The sequence below is a fragment of the Pithys albifrons genome, chromosome 3 (assembly GCF_047495875.1).
Source record: "Pithys albifrons albifrons isolate INPA30051 chromosome 3, PitAlb_v1, whole genome shotgun sequence".
NCBI classification, from domain to species: domain Eukaryota; kingdom Metazoa; phylum Chordata; class Aves; order Passeriformes; family Thamnophilidae; genus Pithys; species Pithys albifrons.
In genome coordinates this window covers 1,126,750-1,146,192 of record NC_092460.1, presented here as the reverse complement: position 1 = coordinate 1,146,192, position 19,443 = coordinate 1,126,750, and the positions used below count along the sequence as shown (strand labels likewise).

The 19,443-nt window shown below is 49.5% G+C and overlaps 1 protein-coding gene across 4 annotated transcripts in view; it reads left to right on the top strand.

The window, feature by feature from the left end:
* Positions 1-19,443, top strand: part of GRM7 (glutamate metabotropic receptor 7) — a 247,074-nt gene that overhangs the window by 128,282 nt on the left and 99,349 nt on the right. For all 4 annotated transcript variants that reach the window (XM_071550186.1, XM_071550185.1, XM_071550184.1 and 1 more), the window contains exons 3-4: positions 15,284-15,425; positions 16,389-16,543. In XM_071550186.1, coding sequence (XP_071406287.1) covers positions 15,284-15,425; positions 16,389-16,543 — 297 coding nt within the window. The remainder of the gene's footprint in view (positions 1-15,283; positions 15,426-16,388; positions 16,544-19,443) is intronic.

The window sequence follows — 19,443 nt, the reverse complement described above, 5'->3', positions numbered from 1 at the left end:
CAGTGCCTGGATTTCGGTGGGGCAGCTGCTGCTGGAGGGGTCTGTGTTGACATTGTGTGTCCCAGGGACTCTCCAAGGAAGGGAAACCAATAGCTTGGTGGTTATTTTTGAGTTTTGTGTTCCCAAAATGGGGGAATTTGAGGAGCTTTCATGTGCACCTGTGAGAGCAGAGCTCCCTCCCTGCTCCCTGCCTTTGAGAAGTGCTGTTTTTCCAGATCCTTATCTGACACTTGCCAACTGCTGTCTTGCCTTCAGTGCTCTTTCATCCTCAGCCTTGTTTCTCCCCAGGCTTCAGTTGCCATCCCATCTCCACACAATAATCACCTGGCCTTGAACCTGCTGGTCTCCAGTAGCAGCTTCTTCATTAATATTTGAAGTGTGTGATTTTCACTTGTTATCAGCAATGTCCCTGGAGACAGCAAGAAAGGCTGTGTAGGAGGGCATTCTAAAGGCTTATCTTTAAAGCCATGATGTTTTGTGATTTAAAAATTAAATATGGATTAACAAATGGAGAACTGACACTGTCTGGGGAATCAAGATTGGATGGAGGGAAAAAGAGCATGACTCAACAAACTACTTTATCACAATAAACTGGGGCTGGCAGGGGGATGTGCAGCGTGGGGAAGTGGAGCTGCTCAAAGTGTTTGACAGTCAGCCCTTGCCTAAGTGGCTGTGAGGCAGCTTAATTAAAAACATTTATTTCCCCAAAATAAGGAGGTTGTGGAATGAATGAAACTGAGTGGATTAAACAAGGCTCGCTGGAATTATGGGCATGGGCCTCTTTTATCATGGTTTTTTCAGGCAGAGGACATTGCCTTGTTCTCAGAAAGGCACAAGGAAGTCCAAGATTCACAGTAATGACCTTTAAAAGGAGCTGCCTGTGCAGGAAGTTCACCTGCAGGGTCCATCCCATGCCCATTCCCTGCTGGGCATGGCTCTCTCTCCAGGTCCTTATGGGGCTGTGGGTTGGGTGTTCCTGCAGGAGAAACGTGTCTGGGAAGGTTCTGGAGCAGCAGGAGGAGCTGAGGGAGCTGGGGGGGCTCAGCCTGGAGAAGAGAAGGCTCAGGGGGCACCTTCTGGCTCTGCAATCCCTGCCAGGAGGGGGGACCAGTTTCTCCAGGGGAGGCTCAGGGGGCACCTTCTGGCTCTGCAATCCCTGCCAGGAGGGGGGACCAGTTTCTCCAGGGGAGGCTCAGGTTGGATATTGGGGAAATTGCTCCACTGAGAAGGTTCTCCAGCCCTGGCACAGCTGCCCAGGGCAGGGCTGGAGTCCCCATCCCTGGGGGGACCTCAAAGCCAGGTGGCTGTGGCACTGGGGCACATGGGTGAGTGGTGGCCTTGGCAGTGCTGAGGTTGAGGATCTCAGAGGGCTTTTCCAACCCAGCAATTCCCTGGCTGAGTTGACAGAGCCACCCACCAGCCATGAGGTCTCTGTGTTTGCAAAGCCCTGTGAGTGTTCCAGCCCAGGGATGGGCCATGGAATGAAGAGCTGTCTCAGCCCCCAGAAAGGGAGTCTGGAACAGAGAATTCCCTGCTCTGTGCAGAGAGATGTGGTGGGAAAGCAGCTCCTCTGTGGGGTTGGAGAGTGGGAAGGTGTGAAATGCCAGAGGAGGCTGATCACAGTGAGGGGAGATGTCTCTCCAGGCCCTGTTTGGAATCAAGCTAATCAAGCTCTCCCAATATGCCATAATATTGGGAGCAATGATTAATAGAAACCTTTGAAAACGAGAGGAAGGTTGAAAATTAATTTCAGCTATTAACAGTGTTAATCAAAGTGTTAATTTCTCCCACACACGTTGCAGTGGGTTTTGCCAAGTAAAGATAACTTTGGTCATCTTCCTGGCCACAAAATGAATAAGGCAAGTGGAGGTCTTATGGGAAGTAACAGTTAACATCTCTTTCCTTGGGAGTTATATCAATTTAATGATTTTTAATTTATGTAATGCTCAGAACATCATTTAAATTCCTTCATACAAGTCAGACTAATTTCAAGAGAAAATTTATTGGTCCTTATCACTCATTGCAGATTGAAAGAGCTGGAACTTCCAAGGCCTGTGGAGGAGGAAGCCACAGGAATGGGGGGGTTGGGGTGGGCTGGAGGATCAGAGGTGCAGGCACCTCCTAAGCACAGGATTCCCAGGGCAGCAGGAATGGATCCCAGGGCAGCAGCAATGGATCCCAGGGCAGCAGGAATGGATTCCCAGGGCAGCAGGAATGGATCCCAGGGCAGCAGGAATGGATTCCCAGGGCAGCAGGAGTGGATTCCCAGGGCTGCAGGAATGGATCCCCAGGGCAGCAGCAATGGATTCCCAGGGCAGCAGGAATGGATCCCAGGGCAGCAGGAATGGATCCCCAGGGCAGCAGCAATGGATTCCCAGGGCAGCAGGAATGGATCCCAGGGCAGCAGGAATGGATTCCCAGGGCAGCAGGAGTGGATTCCCGGGGCAGCAGGAATGGATTCCCGGGGCAGCAGGAATGGTTCCCAGGGCAGCAGGAATGGATTCCCGGGGCAGCAGGAATGGTTCCCAGGGCAGCAGGAATGGATTCCCGGGGCAGCAGGAATGGTTCCCAGGGCAGCAGGAATGGATTCCCGGGGCAGCAGGAATGGTTCTCAGGGCAGCAGGAGTGGATTCCCAGGGCTGCAGGAATGGATCCCAGGGCAGCAGCAATGGATTCCCAGGGCAGCAGCAATGCATACCCAGGGCAGCAGCAATGGATTCCCAGGACAGCAGCAATGGATACCCAGGGCAGCAGGAATGGATTCCCAGGGCAGCAGGAATGGATCCCAGGGCAGCAGGAATGGATTCCCGGGGCAGCAGGAATGGATCCCAGGGCAGCAGCAATGGATTCCCAGGACAGCAGCAATGGATACCCAGGGCAGCAGCAATGGATCCCAGGGCAGCAGGAATGGATCCCAGGGCAGCAGGAATGGATCCCAGAGCAGCAGCAATGGATTCCCAGGGCAGCAGGAATGGTTCCCAGAGCAGCAGCAATGGATCCCAGGGCTGCAGGAATGGATTCCCAGGGCTGCAGGAATGGATTCCCAGGGCTGCAGGAATGGATCCCAGGGCAGCAGGAATTCCTCACTGTACTCGCTGGTTCCACACGTGGGTTTGCAGCTCTCAGGGGGGGTCTGGCTCCCAAACCTCCCCTGAGACACCAGAAATGCTGGTTGGAATCATGGGCTGCAGGTGCATGGCAGGAGGGGCAGGTGGGAGAGTGGGAAATTTGAGTTGCAGATTATACAGGGACATTTAATTAAATGTAGACTAATATGATGAGTGCCCCATGGTAAGGGAAAGGGGCATATTCAGCATATTAATTCTTTCTTATCCTTTTTTTTGGCGTCTCTTTGGTCTCCTGAATCCCACATTTCCTGCTGTTCCCTTGCCATGTCAAGCTTCCATAAAAAAAAAGCAGTAAAACGTTTTTGTTTAAATATTTATTTCTCTATTAATTTTAGGCTCTGACCTCGTTTTTTGCCACCTTAATATTTTGACTCTCCAAAGTTCTTGCTGTGAATTCCTTTGGGTTTTTTCTTTCTTAGTGCAGCACTTTGAACTGGTGCCACTTGTGCTGCACTGGCAGAGGTCTGGATGCCCAGTGCATAAAATCAGGACTGCAGGATAAACTTTATAAGGTTTAGCTCAGAAAAACCTGGTCTCAGATAAACCTGGCACTCAATCCTTCTGCTCCCACAGTGAAAAAGTTCTGTTGGAGTCTGTAGGTTTGCATCAGTGCAAAGCAAATCTCCCTAAGAACATGCAGGGGTTTAATGATAAAAACACTATTAATAAAATAAACCTGAGTGCCTTGTGCACTGCCCCTGCCCTTCTTATGGGGGGATCCACTATCCAGTGACTTTTTGAAGATTTATTTCATTTTATATTAGTGAGATATTCACTATGTATTTGTTTATATATATACTTGAAAAATGAGACTTTAAGGGGCTTTAAAATGCACAGGACGAGGGACTCTTGGTGGTGGATGTTCCCTGTGCTCATTCCATTCAGGAAAAGAAGAGCTTTTTCCCATTGCTTGTCACTGGTGCTTAGATATTCTCTGGGAATGAAGAGTTACCCCAAACCCCCCAGATTTTTGCTCCTGTCTTTGCTGCTGCATTGGGACCATTTTCTCTTGGTTTGCTCCTTTGCACAAGCCCCAGTTTGGAGCAGCAAGTACCAGGTTGTGAGAAGGTCCCTGTGAAGGGGCCCAGACTCCTCTCCCCTGTGCCCCTGGGCTGGAACTTCCAGCTTCTCTCAGATCCCTCCCTGCAGCTGAAAGGGTTTGGTTTGTGTGTTTAATTCCCATCAGTCCCAATGCTTCAGTTTGGGCTTTTTCTTGTAGGCAGCAAAAGGGAAACCAAAAGCCTGTTTTTCCTTTGCTCTTCCTTCTGTGAGGAAAGGGATGTTTTCCTGAGGATTGTGTTGCCAGAAATCGTGTCCTGTTGCCATAACTCCATTTGTTTAAAGGGAAATGGAGTTTTTAGAGACTGAGAATGTTTGGGAAGCTCTGCAGGGCAGTGTGGGCTGATTTCTGCAGCAATCCCTCTGTGTTTGGGTGAACACTTTGGCCACTCTGAATATTGGCAGATATTTCATGGGCCTCTCCAACTCAGCATCAAATTGAGAGAATCACTTTGTCTTTAATGGGCTGTTCATTGAAAAGCCTCTTTAGAAAACAGTCAATGAAGGGCTTAGTGCTGACATAACTCAGGTATAACCAGATTCCATCTATTTTCTGGGGTCCTGGGTGCAGGGAATGCCCAGGGCTGGGGCTGGCAGTGGTGCCACGGGCTGGGCAAGCCCAGGATTTGCTTATTCAGCTGTTCATGCCCCTTGCCCTCCTGCCTGTGGCCCACCTGGCTGGCACTGCAGGGGAGCTGCAAAGCCCTGGCTGGGCTGAGGCTGTTCCAAGCCATGGCAAGGTCACCACTGAGAGGTGGTGAACGTTCAGCTGTGAGCAAACATGTCCAGATGTGTCAGGAACCAGCCCCCAAGTGTGGTTCAAAGCCTTGAGGGCAAAGCTTTGCTTTCCAAGGCAGCAGGTGATTTTTGCTCCCTGTCTCTTGGGCTTACTTTGTGCAGTGTGGAGAAGAACCTCCTGAGCTCGTGGTGCCCCAGAGCTGCTGCAGCAGAGCAGGGTCCTGTGCAGCTCAGCACCCACACCCACCAGGGTGGCCACTCAGGAAAGCCCAGAGGGAGTGGGAGGTGCAGGGGGTGCAGCATCCCACCCCTGCCCCACGTCGCTCAGTGCAGCTGCCTTTGGGGCTGAAGTTCCTCAGTTCTGTGTTTCACAGTGAGCAGCTGCTCCCCATTCTCCTCTGCATGTCCTCCATGGCTTAACAGCCAGCTGTCACCTCCTCCTGGGGACCAGGGCCACCCCTCTGCCAGCCCCTGCCTTCCCCAGGTACCTCCTGTCCTGGGGGTTTCCTGGTGGGTCCACAGTCCAGGCTGCAGCCTGTACTGCCCTGGAGTATTCACAGCATGGTTTGGGTAGGGAGGGACCTCAAAGCCCATCCCATCCCACCCCCTGCCATGGGCAGGGACACCTCCCACCAGCCCTGGTTGCTCCAAGCCCTGTCCAGCCTGGCCTGACCACGTGGCTGAGTGTCACCTCCCCAGCCCCTGCCTGAGGTCCCTGTGTCAGCCCCAGTCCTGGGAGCCCCTGGCTGAGTGCTGGGCTCTGACTGAGCTGTAACACCATCATTTGCCATGAGAGCAGTTCCTGCCCTGCCTCCCCAGGGCTTGCTCCTCACTTCCCACCTTCGACAGCCCCTCGTGACAGAGCTCCATTAGCTCGAGCAGCTCATCCCCAGGCAGTGCAGGGGGTGGTTTCTCCAAGGCTGCAGTAGTGGCTTTATTGAACTATATTGCATTTTTAGTACTCATTTGAGAGAGGGTCATTAAGGCTCAGTCTAGTACATTAAGAACATTACTCCAGTGTGAAGGAGATGAGGATTATGAGAAAGACAAGAAAAGACCAAGGAATCACAGAGTGGTTTTTCTGTTTTATCTTTCCCCATCCAAGGGCTGGGGACAAAACCTACTGAAATAACTCCTGGCTTTGCTGAATGTCCACGTGTCCAGTCCCAGAGGGCAGTGCAGGAGCTCCCAGCAAGGACCTTGGGTATGAATCTCTTGGGAGAAAATGTGCTGCAGCAAGTCAGGACTAATCAGAAACCCTGGTGGGACTTGACAGAAAAACTGTGGTTTGTTATCTCAGTCATCCCAACTGGCACCTGCAAATTTGATCTTGAGGTGGTTTGGAGAGAATGGGAGGGGGTGTTTCTCTCAGTCTGATTCCAGAGGCTTGCTCTGGGTTCAAATGTTCAACCATATTTTGACCCTTGGATTGTGAAGAGTCACAGGCCCTGCAAGGATTTAAAAGCTCTGTGGATGTGACACTTGGGGACATGGGTTAGTGGTGGCCTTGGCAGTGCTGAGGGAATGGTGGCACTAAGTGATCTTAAAGATCTTTTCCAACCTAAATGGTTCTGTTATTCTGTGAATTCTGTGAGTTGCTTTCAAGGCTGTGCTTAAATCTGCTTTTACCAGGTGTGTGTGTGAGTGAGGGCTGGGCTCAGGTCCCAGGGAAATGCTGTGAGACATGAACACAGAACAGAGTGGCAGTTGGGTGATGAGACCTCAGGAAACCTTCTCTGGTGTGAGCCCTGCAGGGCAGGGACCTGTGGTGGGAGGGTGAGTCCTGTAGGAACAGCAACACTTGGAGGTTCAGCCAAAGCTGGGAAGCAGCAGCAGGACAGTGTGTGGGGAGGACAGAGCAGTGCCCTGCAAGAGGGTGGGGTGGTTGTTGCACACAGAGCAGACCCCCATCCTGCTGGAAGTGTGCAGGTGGAATGAGCAGGGATCTGCTGCCTTCCTTTGGGTGAGACATCATGAGGAACTGGCACGGGTTGCCCAGAGAACTTATGGAAGCCCCATCCCTGGAAGTGTTTAAGGTCCCCTTGTATGGAGCTCTGAGCAAACTGGTCCAGTGGAAGGTGTCCATGTTCATGGCAGGGCATTGGAACTGGATGAGCTTTAAGGTCCCTTCCAACCCAGGCCATTCTATGAACTGGAGGTGAAACAAAATGTTATGGAGTCATCAGGGTTGGAAGAGACCTCCAAGATCCCTGAGACCAACCATCAACACAGCACCACCTTAACCACCCCTAAACCATGTCCCCAAGTGCCCTGATGTCATGGAAGCCTCTCCTTTTCCTTTCCCTCTCCATATGCCCCAGCTGACCCCCTGTTTTCTCTGGTGTTCCCACCAGAACATCATTGATACAGGTTAGTGGACATGGAGGGATTTGGTTGAAGGTTGGACTTGGCCTTGAAAGTCTTTTCCAACTTTAATGATTCAATGATCTTTCTAAGAGAAGTGAATGCCAAACCCCCATTTCCTTAGGGTGCTTCTCTTGGAGTTCTGTGCTCTGGGCCAGTGTCACTTTGTGTCCTCACCAGCTCAGCTCCCAGAGTCCCTCTGAGCCCCATCCCATGTGCCTTATCCATTGCAGGGCTCTGGCAAGCCCGAGGCTGCCTTCAGGAAACCAACCATTGGTTCATGCTGTAAGTGCTGCCCTTTTCTTGGGTGGGAAAATTAGGCAACAGGTTTCCTTCCAAAATTATACTTCAAAGCTTTCTTCTCCTCCCTCCTTTCCCACTGAGATTTCTCATTGTGTCTTGCCACTCTCTGGATTTTTCACTCTTTGAAGAATTGACAAGTCTTTACTTGCCCTCACAGATACACAACAGCCTCAAAACACCCTTCACCCAGAGCAGGAGAAAATGCCACGTCCCCTCTCCAAGAGAAACTGAATTAGGAACAGGGAACATTCCAAATTGTAGTTAGAAAAGCTTCATCATTAGAGATCATTTTGTGCCTGCAGTTTATAAGGATTCACTACCCAGAGGTGGCATCGATATCACTGGGGGGGAATGTGCCTGCAAGAACAGCACAGCCCCTGATCAGAGAGCAGCTCTGAGAGGCAGCTCCAAGAACCAGCCCCACCAAACAGCCCCATCACAGCCCCATCACAGCCCCACCAAACAAACAGCCCCACCAAACAAACAGCCCCACCAAACAGCCCCACCAAACAGCCCCATCACAGCCCCACCAACCAAACAGCCCCACCAACCAAACAGCCCCACCAAACAGCCCCACCAAACAAACAGCTCCACCAAACAAACAGCCCCACCAAACAGCCCCACCAAACAGCCCCACCAAACAAACAGCTCCACCAAACAAACAGCCCCACCAAACAAACAGCCCCACCAATGAAACAGCCCCACCAAACAGGCCCAAACAGCCCCACTAAACAAACAGCCCCACCAAACAAACAGCTGCACCAAGCAAACAGCCTCACCAAACAGTCCCAAACAGCCTCACCAAACAGTCCCAAACAGCCCCACCAAACAGGCCCAACAGCCCCACCAAACAAACAGCCCCACCAAACAGCCCCATGGCTCAGGGTCCAGGTGTGCACAGAGGGGCAGGAAATGCTGCCTGCCAGGCAGCCCAAGCAGCCTCAGAGGGCTCTCCCTGGGAGCAGCCCTGCATCCAGGCTTTCTGGGGAGAGGGAAGGTGTGAGCCTGGGTGTCCTCTGCCCAAGGAGGGCGTGCTGGGGGCAGATCAGCTGCCTGGAAGGTTCCATGGCAGGACACTGGTCTGGTTTTCAGAGCCACAGCTCAGGAGGCTCAGGTTGGTCTGTGTGTATCTGGAGAGTGTCCAGAGAAGGGATTGGAGGTGGGAAGGGGCTGGAGCATCAGGAGAAGCTGAGGGAGCTGGGGAGGCTCAGCCTGGAGAAAAGGAGGCTCACGGGGGACCTTCTCACTCTCTGCAACTCCCTGATGGATCCAGGTGAAGGTTGGACTCTGCTTCAGGGCACAGGGACAGGACAGGGGGAAATGGCCTCAAGCTGTGCTGGGAGGTTCAGGTTGGGTACTGGGAAAGTTGCTTCATGTGAGGTGTTGCCCAGCCCTGGCACACCTGCCCAGGGCAGTGGGGGAGTCCCCACCCCTGGAGGGATCTAAAAGCCATGTGGATGTGGTACTTGGGGACATGGGTTAGTGGTGGCCTTGGCAGTTGTGTGGTTGGATGGTTGAACTTGATGATCCCAGATGGCTTTTCCAACCCAAGCAATTATGATTCCATGATTTTATCTTAATCATAGCACTTATTTACAGGAAAACAGGGGATATTTTACTGGGTTTGTTTCTGTCTTGATTCCCTGGAATCCAATCTCATTTCAAAAGATTCATGTTTCATTTCAGGACCAGCCTGTCTGTGCTTCCCTTTCTTGGGTATTGGGCATCAGGTGCCACTGGCGATGCCCAAGGAGACCACGATGTCACCAAGGTGGTGGGTTGGGCTGGGAGCTCCTCCACAGTGTTCCCAGGGCTGCCAGCAGGGGCTGTTTCCTGCACTTCTCCTTTGGAGTTTCGGGTTAGGACTCTGCATTTGCCAGTTTTGAGAGTTTCTGAGCCAGCTGCAGACCTGGGACCCTGCTGGCTGTTGGGAGGAGCACAGCCTGGTGGGTCCTGCCTTGGCTGAGGGCTGGGCTCTCAAACACAGGATTTTGGGGCTTTGTTTCTGTCTCCCGCAGCTTCCACCGCCCACAGTTGTTCCTGAGGCAAATGTGTTTGTGTTGTGACACCGTTTGGAGAGCTCTGGCTGGTTTTACCCTCGATGCTGCAGAGCTGGGCTGGGGCTCAGTCTGGCTCAGCAGGGACAGGGAGGATTGAGGACATGGCTCAGTGGTGCCCGTGGTGGAGGTGCTGGTTGGTGGTTGGATCAGTGACCCCAGAGGTCTTTTCCAGGCACAACAGGTCTGTGACTCCATCCTGTGTTCCCATTTCTTGGGTTTGTGCCACATGAGATCAGCCCAACGTTGTGCACTCCTGGTGTGGCTCATCCCAGGGAGCAGCAGATGCTCCCAGGGCTCTCTGCAGACCTCAAACTGCTTCTCTTCCACCTTCATTCAGGTGTCTGGATTGGGAGCATCTCCTTCCATCTGCCAGCTGCACTTGCTGTTGGAAGCAGGTAAAGGACTCAAAGCCACAAGAAGGTTATTTAGCTGAGAATCTGCAGGTTCTGAGTCTTTAGAGGGAAACAGGGAAGAGTTTATCAGTTTGGGTTCTTCTTTCTTGATTCCCTGGAATCCCATCTCCTTTCAGAGGGGCAGTATTTCATTTTTAGGTGTGTCTCAGCCTCCCTCTGAGCAGAGTTCATCCTCTTTGGGGCTTTGCAGGGCTCAGCTCCAGGCTGGGTCATTGGAGCACTCCTGGCATGAAGTTGTAACAACAAAAGTGTTTTAGATCTTTGAAGCAGAAGCAGAATTTTATTTTATCCTGGGGTTTTTTTTCTACATGGCTGCACTGTCTGGCTCCAATGTACCTTCTGTAGCCCAGATTTTAGGATGCCAATAAATCCCAAGTTCCTTCTGCTGCCAAGACCTCTCCTGCTCCCACACCTGTTCCTGAGCCCCAGCAGCTCTTGCTCTAACGGGGGATCATTTGCTTTATTTTCTCTCTAGCAAACAGAGCTTTTTTTAATCTTTCCAAACGATCCCATAACATTCTTATAATTTAATTTGCTGTTCCAGAGAGAGTCTTAATTTTTTGTATATTGCTGGAGTGTAAGTGCCATAATAAAGGACAATTTTGAGGTGATAAAACGCACCAGGAATGTCATTAAACACTCAGCAAAGGTCTGACACAATGGAATTAAGCACTAATGAATAACATACTAGAAATATTAGTCTTCTGTATCAGTTTAGGTGTTCTGGTGTTGGGTTATAATGAGGGTTAATGTGAAAAAATGAAACAATAAACACGATTAGTGAAATAAAATTCAGAAATGATTCAGTAGATTCTTCATGTGTAGAAAGTTTCTGAGATAAAAGTGTTTGGTATCCACAGGGATCCTTTTCCTTGGGTAAGTTGTTGTGGTTTCATGTTTTAATGTAATGTTGTTATTGGTGTACTTTTATTTTTACAATTGAGTGATGACACTATGGAGATGTAATTTAAATTTGAGCCCATCTGCAGTTCAGGGCAGTTGGAAACTTCTTTTACTGTCATAAGTAGCTCTTGGTAAGTGGGAGATTGAGGATTCAGAGTCAATTAACTGTTCACAGCAATGGAACAACAGTCCAATCCAGAGTCTTGTCAGAACTTTGATTTTGGAGAGAGGGACCCAACTGTCACTTCTGGATCTCTCTGTGAGCCACTGTTTTACCTTGAAGTTCTTTTTTCCTGAGGATTCTGAATATTCCTTGCTGATGTGGCCCAGTAAATACAGGCAGAGTGAAATCCAACCAGTTTGCTCTGAATATGCCTTGTGTGTTTTAATTTGGGGGCTCAGAATAAAATAATTTATTCCCATTTCTGGCTGCATGGCAAGGCAGGAACTTCTGATTTCCACAGACTAAAATTGCTTTGTAGTGGCTCAGGCAGGGCTGGTGCTGCAGCTGGTGATCCCAGAACTCCTCTGGGTGCCCCTTGCACAGGGAGCTGGAGCTGCTGGGTCAGTGCTTGGGCTCTCGTGTTGGGAGAGTTCTCACAACCTCAGACCAGCCCCTGCAGAACCTCCACACTGGTGGCACCTTGTCCCTTAATGGGACAGGGCAGTATTGGAGGCTCAGCTCAGTGTACTGTCCATCTGCAACTTTGTGAATGGGACTGGAAATTTTCCTATATTAGTTTAACTTGCAAGAAATAATCAGATTTTCAGTAAGAGGCTGATGACAGTCCTGCCACATGGACAGTCAGGGTTTATTCTGGATTTATTTCAATGTGAGTTCCACCTGAACCCTTTCCCTGCCACACAGACCCCTGCTCTGCCTTGCAGCAAACGTGTGAGTCATGGATTGACTTCCCAGTGACTGTTCTTTGGAGGTTTGGTGGCTTCTGTGGCACTGTTTGAACAACTCCCTCTCCCTGCTGAGGAGTTTGATGCCAAACAAGCTGCCAGTCCCAGCTGCATTTCAGGAACAGAAAATCATCTGTGTGGTTCCAGTTCCTTTGGGATGTGATTCTGCTTTATCAGGAAATATCCTCAGTTGTGGTGTGGGAGTTTTCACATGACTTCTTTAAGCTCAGTCTTCAGTGTTACTGCCACTGGTTTCTTGTCTACAGAATAGATGAGGTTTACAAGTGAAATTCATTGCAGCTCATAAATTGTTTGTGCAGGGTATAGAAGGATATGCCAGAGCCCAGCAGTGGCATAAAAATGGACATTGAAATGGAAAAGCCCAACTATGTGCCTTTAAGGTTTATTTTGTTTCTTCCCCAGTTAATTCCTCTCCTTTGCCTTCCCAAGCTTGTGTTTAACTCTTGTGCTTGTTGGACAATCACGGACCACACCAGCTCCCTGCAGGGTCCTTCCCAGGGATCAGAGCTCTTCCACACTTGGAGACTTTTTATTGTTTAGATTAAAAAGTCTGGGTACCATCTCTAGTTGACCTGAGCTTTTCTCACCCTTCTCAATAAACCTTCATTAAAAGCCTAATTTTAGGGTGTTTTCTATGCTAATGAGCAGAGGGGAAGGTCCTCAAATCCCTGCCCGTGGAGGGTGAGCCGTGCAATGCCAAAGGCTTGGTCTGTTGTTTCCATAATTTCAATAAACATCCAGGAGGCAGCTCTTGGCAGCTGCTAATTTTAAAGTCATGTATTAATCAAATTAATTGAGAGTTCCTTTTAATAATCAGCAGCACCAACACAACTTTGTGAAGTGATGTTTTCAGTGTTGCTAAAAGTGATTTGCCCCCAAAGAGGATCTCTGCAGATAAATCAGCTGAAAAAGTGTTAAATTGTCTCTTTTCCTACCTGATAATCCAATTAGGTGGTGATAAGGAAATAGCTCCTGGAGAAGTTCAGGGAAGCAGAATAATGTGCTTAGTGTTGTAGCAGAATCCAAATACCACATAATCAGGGGTAGCCATGGATACTGAGCAACACTTTGGTTACCACATCCAGCCATTCCCCTGGAAAACCAGCCCTGGGGGTCGTGCCCCGACCCGTCTGTCCCGTGACTGCTCCAGTTGCACCAGAATCCTCCTGGGATCTCTCCCAGAGCACAGCACGGGGGGCAGGGGGGGCAGGAAGGCAGCCAGGATATTCTGAAGGCTCTGCCAAGTGGGGCATTTCCTGAGGGCTGATAATGCTGCTCATGGGTTTGAGTTCATCCTGTCTGACTCTGACTGGGGAAAGAGGAAAGAGCATTTAAAACTGATTAAATTTTTGAACTCACTGGCAGTGAGACTTTCCCTCCCCATTTAAAAATGAAGCTTATTTTAAAAAATTAGTATTGTTTTCTTAAAAAAAAAAAAAGAAAACAAAAACAAAAAAAAACCCCACGAGGTTGCAAAAATTTCAGGTTGTGATAATTGTGAAACAAAATGAAAGATTTTGTGTAAGTCAGAGAAAAACTTGGTGGTTGTCACTCTTGTTTATTCTTTCCCTGCCTTTCCTTTTCAGTGTTTTATTTCTTCCCAGCAAACCAATCTCCCTGCCCCAGAGTTGCTGGAGCAGCCAGTACAGCAAAGCTGCTTTGCCTCCAGGCAGCCTCTGCCTCTCAAATAAGGGGAAATGAGCCTGACCTGCTTTGGAGGTGCTCAGGGACCTGCACAGGAACCACATTGCACAGTTTTAAAGCCTGAATTTGGTTTTCATGGCAGTTCCAGGTTGCTCCTGGTGTTGCCATGGCTGCTTTGCCCTGGGTTGGATGATGATGCTCCACTGGCAAATGGTGTGTGGTGGGGGGATGAGCCTTCCCCTCCTCCTCGTCCTCCTCGTCCTCCTCGTCCTCCTCGTCCTCCTCCTCCTCCTCCTCCTCCTCCTCCTCCTCCTCCTCCTCCTCCTCGTCCTTGTCCTCCTCGTCCTCCTCGTCCTTGTCCTCCTCGTCCTCCTCGTCCTCGTCCTCCTTCCCCTCCTCCTCCTCCTCCTCCTCCTCGTCTTCCTCCTCCTCGTCCTCCTCCTGCTCCTCCTCCTCCTCCTCCTCCTCGTCCTCCTCCTCCTCCTCCTCCTTGTTCTTGTCCTCCTCCTCGTCCTCCTCCTCGTCCTCCTCCTCGTCCTCCTCCTCGTCCTCCTCCTCCTCCTCGTTCTCGTCCTCCTCCTCGTCCTCCTCCTCGTCCTCCTCCTCCTCCTCCTCCTGCAGGATCTTTCCCTACAAACACCTTCTCTATTACCTCATCTAACAGTACTTTCAGATCTGTATTTTAAAGCATATCTGTGAATCTCTCATTTGTCCTGTTGCCTTTTAATTAACTCATCCCCACTGCTGTTTCTTATTAAGCAGCTCTGATATGTTATTAATTAACACACTGTGCAGTAGAGTGGGGAGGTTGGTATCTAAGATGCCATAAAAGATGAAAGTGTTTACCACTGAGAAACAAAATAATTAAGGCAAAAGTTGTGTTTTCATCTGCCAGAAACAAGCACTCCATCACTGGAGATGGGATGGATTTTTCTTTCAGTTTTCCTAAACCCAGTTGAATAACTGTAGTATGGGACCTGTGCCAGAAGGGAGCCCTTCCCTGCCCTGGCTGGGGGTGTCCCTGTCCTGTCTCTCCTCTTTGCCACGTTTCTCTGTGTTTATGGGCAGTCCCATTCACAGATGTACTTTGTCTTGAGGCTTCAGTGTTTGGCTCTCTCCATCCCAGCTGGTCATGGGCATTGCAGTGGATAAGGATTTTCTTGAACAATCTTTGCCAATGTTTCCTTGGCTGTTCCTATTCCAGATAAGTCATTTCAGTGGAAACATTTTGCTTCAATAGCCTTCAACTTGCAAAATTAAAAACAGTCTCAGCGCTTTGCTGAGATAAAAGTTGTCTTAACCCACTGCCAGCCCCACTTGCCTTTCAGACTGTTGATTTGGGGGGTGTTTACTCAGCTTGTTCAGGTTGTTGTTTGGATTGGTTTCCTTATTTAATTCCTCTGTTTTTAATCCTTCCACTGACCATTTATTTGCTCACTTTGCTTTTCCACAGTGTTGGGTTTTCCCACCTGTTTTAACCACAGCCCTGCCCAGCCATGCAGACTGTGCATCAGAGTTCTCTGTGCACAAAGATAATGGCCTGGATCCCTCAGGAAGATGGACATGGAGTGCCCACAAGGGCAGTGATCCCACCAGAGGATTCCTCTTCCTCCAGGTTCCTCTTCCAGCCTGTGCATTTCCTGCTGCCGCTCCTGTGCTCTCCTCTGAGGCTTCATTTTCCTCCTCTGAGGCTTCATTCTCCTCCTCTGAGTGCTCTTGTTCTCTGCTCTCTCTGGCACAGGTGGGCTCTGCATCGCCCAGTCCCTGAAGATCCCCCAGGACCGCAAGGACAAGACCCTGGACTTCGATAAGATCATCCGGCAGCTGCTGGAGACGCCCAACGCCAGAGCCATCGTGATCTTTGCCAATGATGAGGACATAAAGTAAGGACAGCTGAGGGAATTGGTGCATTATTTGGGTTGGTAGCTGGGCAGGAAAGGCAGAGCAATAACAGTGTGGAGAGTGAAGGACAACGTGGAAATGTGGGTCTGGGATGTGGAGGGAAGCACCAGGCAGGAGGGTGCTCTGCCCTGGCTCAGGGGGTGCCCAGACCATACTGGGGACATGGGAATGGTGACCAGGATCTGGGAGCTTCTCCTGGCATAGGGTTACTCATGCCCTGGGTGGCAGAGCTGACCTTTCCTCTCAAAGGGGCATTAAGAACACGCCCCTCTCTCCAAACTCATTCTCTCATGTATAATTCATTATTTCAGACTTTATTTTATGGCAAAGGAAGGTTAATAGTGATAAAGTGTCTTGGATGCTCAAGGTTAAACCACATAGAACTGGCTCATAAAATAATACAAAGAATATTTTATATTTCATTTCTCACTTGCCCCTGTTCCATTTTCTTGCTCCAGAATTTTAATTTAGCTTAAAATTGTGATGGAATCATCAGTTGCTGAGAGGCTCAGTCCTACAAAGTGAGACAGAAAGAACTTAGGGTGAAGTTTCAATAAAGTCAGTGGCGAAACTCTCAAGTTTTAGTGGCATTAATGTGTTAGTCATGGGGTATAGGGTGAATTTACACAGGAGTCCAAGTGGTGCTGCATAGAATGGTTTGGGTTGGGAGGCACCTTTCAAAATTGCCTTGTTTCAACCCCCTGCCATGGGCACCAACCCCTTCCACCAGGTTGCTCAGAGCCCTCATGACGTGGTGTGTCCCAAACCTCTGAGCTCTGCTGGGTACAGGAATGGGCTGTTTCTGTTCCTGACAGAATCAATTCTGTTGGAAGACACTCTGAGCTCATGGAGCCCACCCATTCTGCCACTGCCATGAGCAAACTCCTAAAGCAATTCCAGGTTTAAATGGCACCAGTTTGTGAACAAACCTCTCTTCCCCACAGGCAGATCCTGGCAGCTGCCAAGAGGGCGGATCAGGTGGGGCATTTCCTGTGGGTGGGCTCGGACACGTGGGGCTCCAAGGTGAGCCCCTTGCTGCAGCAGGAGGACGTCGCCGAGGGGGCCATCACCATCCTGCCCAAGAGAGCCACCATCGAGGGTAAGAGCTCCCCTCCCTCCCTCCCTCTCTCTGCCTCCCCAGGCACTGCCCTGAGTGCTCTGGGATGACCAGGCACAGACATGGTGTGATACAGACTGGAGAGCACCTGGAGGAACTCTCCATCTCCTGAATTCCCCCCAAATGTCCATGTTCCTTGTGTGAGCTCCCAGCGTTGCTCCCAGAGCAGAACCTGCCAGCAGGTGGTGATTGGAGGCACAACCTCAGGGCTGGCATTGAGCTGTGGGGTGGGGACAGGGCCTTTGTCACTGAAAGGAGAGGAAACCCAGATGATCTGAACACCCCACGTGTGTACTTGGGAGGAGAAGGTCTATTACAATTCATGTCTCTGATCCAGAGCTGGAGAAATTTTCTACTGAAGAAGCAAAGCTTCGGTTTCAGATCAGTGGCTTTCACTTAAACTTTTGTTTCCTACAGACCAAGCACTGTATTTGTGCATGTTGCTTGTGTGCTTCAAAGATGTGCTCACCTAGGCATGTGAACATGTATGCAAAAATTATGGGAAACTTGGACTTAATCTCTTTGTTTCTCAGCATTGTTTGTGTTCTGAAGAGTTTGTTGTCTGATGTCTCCTTGATTTGTTGATCCTTTCATGTGCAGGGATGCTCAACTATCCATGTGTCCTCCTCTGGGCACCAAGCTGGTTGTCCAGAGTCTGTGTTCTCTATAATATGGAAAGAAAAGTTGTTTTACAAGGTTTAGAAGGCAAAGAACTTTCCTTTGAGTGAAGCCCACGCAGGTGTTGGGTGGGGCAGGGGCTCCAAAGAGCCCTTGAGCACGTTGCCTGCATTAAAGCACATTCTGGTGTCTTCACTCCATGGAAAAGCAAATATTTTTTTTGTTCTCCTGTGTCTGCACTCCCTCCTCATTAGTTATTCTTCTCAGGTGTATCATGTGCTTCCCTCTTTTCCATTTCCCAGCCCCTGAGGCTTTTGTGAATGTTGTTTCTCCGTAAATACCTAAAGTTGATAGACAATGAAGTGGTTTGTTTCTGAAAACCAGGGTACTTTAATAAGCTTTTCATGCTGTCTGTATTCATCCCTGTGGGTTCCTGACACAGAAATGAAAACTCTGCCAACAGTAAACAGAAACAAAAAACTCTCCAGGTTTGTTTGCTTTGGAATATTTTCCCTCTATATTACACATTGAACCTGTCATGGGAAGCACGAGGGGTTTATGGACCCAGTAAGGGAGGAGAGCAGAGTGGAAGGGTCCAGGTAGAGAAAACAGGTTAAATAAGAGTTATAAATACAGTGTATTTGGTGTGTCTGCAAAAAGTACGTTTGTTGAGCCCACAAATATCTTCTTATTCAGTGCCTGTGCTGGGGAATTGCCTGAGAGTTGGCTGGTTGCATCTTGCACTCGGGCACAGAGGTTGGGTGGCACAGGGACGTGTGCAGGTGGGGTTGGGATGTCTCCAGACAGGAGACTCCACACCCTCCCTGGGCAGCTGTTCCAGGGCTCTCCACCCTCCATGGGAAAAAGTTCTTCATGTTGAGGTGAAACTTGTTGTGTTTCAGTTTATGGTCATTGCTCCTTGTCCTGTCACTGGCACCACAGGAAAGAGCCTGGGACCAGCCACCCTCTGACCTCCCTGGGAGATGTTTGTAGGGATTGTTGGTATCTCCTCTCAGTCTTCTCCTGACTGACCAGGCCCAGGTCCTGCTGTCTCTCCTCATCAGAGAGATGCTCCAGACCCCAAATCATCTTTGAGGCCTCCCATGGACCTACTCCAGTAGCTCCTTGACTTTCCTGAGCTGTGAAGACCAGAGTTTCACACCTGTCTGCACACACATCAGTTGACATTCCTATTTTTCTGACACTGAGAATGTCCCAGTAGCCTCTGGCTCCAGAGGGAGCCCAAAGCCCTGAGTTTGTTGTAGGATCAGGCCCCAGATCCACAGTTATTTGTCTTGATACTTGATGTCACTCTTGGGACAGAATTTCTTTGCCACAGTCCCACAGGGGGGATTTAGGAAATCATTACATGAACTGAATTCATTCATCGTAAGTCAGTCTTAATACAGCCTGATTGTGTGTGATGTAATTATGCTGAAGGGATAAAGTTGCATTTTATTTGCATAATTGCAGGAGACAGGCAGCCAGAGGAGGTGCACATTAAAGAGCTGCAAAGTTGGGAACACTCTGTAGCCAATTTAACCAGGTCCTGGGGGGTGAAAGGTCTGGAGATGGTTTTAGGGGGGGGAAAAGCAGATTTTATTTATTTTTAGAACAATTATGGCATCCTGAGATTGTGTTCTCGTTCTTGTTGCTTTAAACTCTTCCAGCAGAAGGTTTGATTGTGTGTTGTGATGGTGTGTCCTCACTGAAGAGAAGAGCACTGAACCATCAGCCCTGTCCTCAGTCTTAGAAATCCCAGGAAAATGAATAACTGTCTACTCACCTCTTCCTTTCTGTTGTTTCTACAGCTCTTTCCATGCAAAATTTATTATTGGGCTGGTCCCCTGTGGTTCCTGCTGTTACTGTTCATCTACTGACTGAGCACTCCCAGAGGTCTGGGGTTTCCTCCTGTTTTGTGAAAGAGTTTTCCTTGTCTTTCTTACGTGTCTGTGATGTGTCTTTATGGACACACTGAGCCCTGGGGAAATGGGACCAAGGAGGAGCAGCTCTAGGAGAAACACAGAGGCTAATTATAGATAGATAAATATTTGGGGTGTGATGCTCATTGTTTAGAAAGTTGGCAAAATGCTTTGCTGATGTGGACAAAAATATTCTTTATGGGCCGAGCTCAGACCTGATGCAACTCAACAGTGGGGTCCAAGTAGATCTGAGATGAATGACTCAATTCCAGCAGGCTGAGGATGTGGCTGAGGCTGCAGCTCATGGAGCTCTGGGCTTGGAGGTCAAAGGGGTGGCTCAAA